Consider the following 1601-nt stretch of genomic DNA (forward strand, 5'->3'; position numbering starts at 1 on the left):
GCTGGGGATGCGTGGGGCCGTGCCGCGGGGGCACGCAGGGGACGGAGCGGGACCGTGGCGGGTGCCCGCTGAGCTCTGCGTCCCCAGGCATGGCGGGGCTGCTGAAGGCCCTGGTGAGTGCCTCAGAGAAGGCGGCCGACATCGCCCGGCTGTGCCGGCACGAGGAGCCCCTCTTCCAGCTCCTGGTGGCCGAGAAGACGGGCGCCGACAAGAACCGGCGGTTCCTGCAGGACTTCAAGACGCTGGCGGACGTGCTCATCCAGGAGGTCATCAAGCACGACCTGGGCACGGAGGTAGGGGTTGCGACGGGGGGACGAGGGGGGTTCCCCGCACCGGAGGGGTCGCGCTGACCCCGATCTGCCCGCAGTTCCCCGAGCTCCAGGGCCACATTGGCGGCGAGGAGTCCAACGAGTTCACCAATGCCCAGGGTGAGTTGGGGGGCAGCGGGCACGGGACCTCCCCACCATCACCGCCGCCACCCCGGGGTCAGCCCTCGGTGACGCCGCGGTGCCGGCAGGGGAGACGGTGGCGGTGCAGGTGTGCGGCACGGTCGGGGAGACCGCGGCGCTGCTGGGCTCCGTGCTGGCCCCCGAGCAGGCGGCAGCCGAGCTGCTGGCAGCCGCCGCGCACCGGGATGTGGTGCTGGGGGACGCGGCGCTGGATGGGCTGGCCCTGAGCATCCCTCCCGGGGACCTGGCCATCTGGATAGACCCCATCGGTGAGCGGGGCACGGGGGCGGGCTGGGGACCCCCACCTAGAGCCATGGCTGAGCCCTGACCGCCGTGACTGCACCCGCAGACTCCACCAACGAGTACATCGGTGGGCGCGAGGACGTGGCCCCCGTCGACGGCATCTCCCCCGCGGGGCTGTGCTCGGCGCTGGTGCTCATCGGGGCCTATGACCGCTGCTCCGGCTGTCCCGTGCTGGGCGTCATCAACGAGCCCTTTTTCCACCACGACCCCCTCACCCACAGGTACCGGCCCACGGGGGGGGGGGCCACCGCGGACCCCCACCCCTGCCGCAGACGGAGCCACGCTGCTGGACGCGGTGCTGGGGCTCACCCCGTGTCCCCGTCCCCGCAGGTGGCAGGGCCGGTACCACTGGGGCGTCGCGTACCAGGACACCCGTCTGTGTTCGCTGAGCCCCCCGCCGCCTCCGCGCCGCCCGCCACGCGTGGTGCTGAGCCGGGCCGAGGGGCCGGGGGTGCGGGCGGCCCTGGACCCCCTCTGCGGCGGCCACCTGCACTTCGCCGCCGGCGCTGGCTACAAGATGCTGTGCGTCATCCTGGGGCTGGCGGACGCCTACGTCCTCTCCGAGGGCAGCACCTTTGCCTGGGACGCCTGCGCCCCCCACGCCATCCTGCGGGCCCTGGGCGGGGGCACGGTGGCCCTGGCGGGGGCCTTGCGGGCACGGCGGGTGGGTGAAACCGGTCCCCCCCCTGAGCTGCTCTACAACCGCCCTGCGGAGGGGGCGGCGGGGGCCGAGCGCTGGGCGAACCGGGGGGGGCTGGTGGCCTACGTGCACCCCCAGCACCTGGAGGCCGTGCTGGACGCGCTGGTGGCTGTGCCCGGGCTGTGAGCCCGTGGGTGCGGGGGGGGGGG

At 74.4% G+C, this 1601-nt stretch overlaps 1 protein-coding gene across 1 annotated transcript; it reads left to right on the forward strand.

The window, feature by feature from the left end:
* The first annotated feature begins 6 nt into the window (after positions 1–6).
* On the forward strand, positions 7–1594 carry INPP1 (inositol polyphosphate-1-phosphatase). The gene is made up of 5 exons (XM_035313260.1): positions 7–293; positions 368–428; positions 518–718; positions 799–973; positions 1083–1594. Exons 1-5 carry the CDS (start codon positions 90–92, stop codon positions 1576–1578), a joined length of 1137 nt encoding a protein of 378 aa, XP_035169151.1. The 5' UTR covers positions 7–89; the 3' UTR covers positions 1579–1594.
* Positions 1595–1601: the final 7 nt, after the last annotated feature.

The sequence above is a fragment of the Oxyura jamaicensis genome (genome assembly GCF_011077185.1).
Source record: "Oxyura jamaicensis isolate SHBP4307 breed ruddy duck chromosome 33 unlocalized genomic scaffold, BPBGC_Ojam_1.0 oxy33_random_OJ68668, whole genome shotgun sequence".
NCBI classification, from domain to species: domain Eukaryota; kingdom Metazoa; phylum Chordata; class Aves; order Anseriformes; family Anatidae; genus Oxyura; species Oxyura jamaicensis.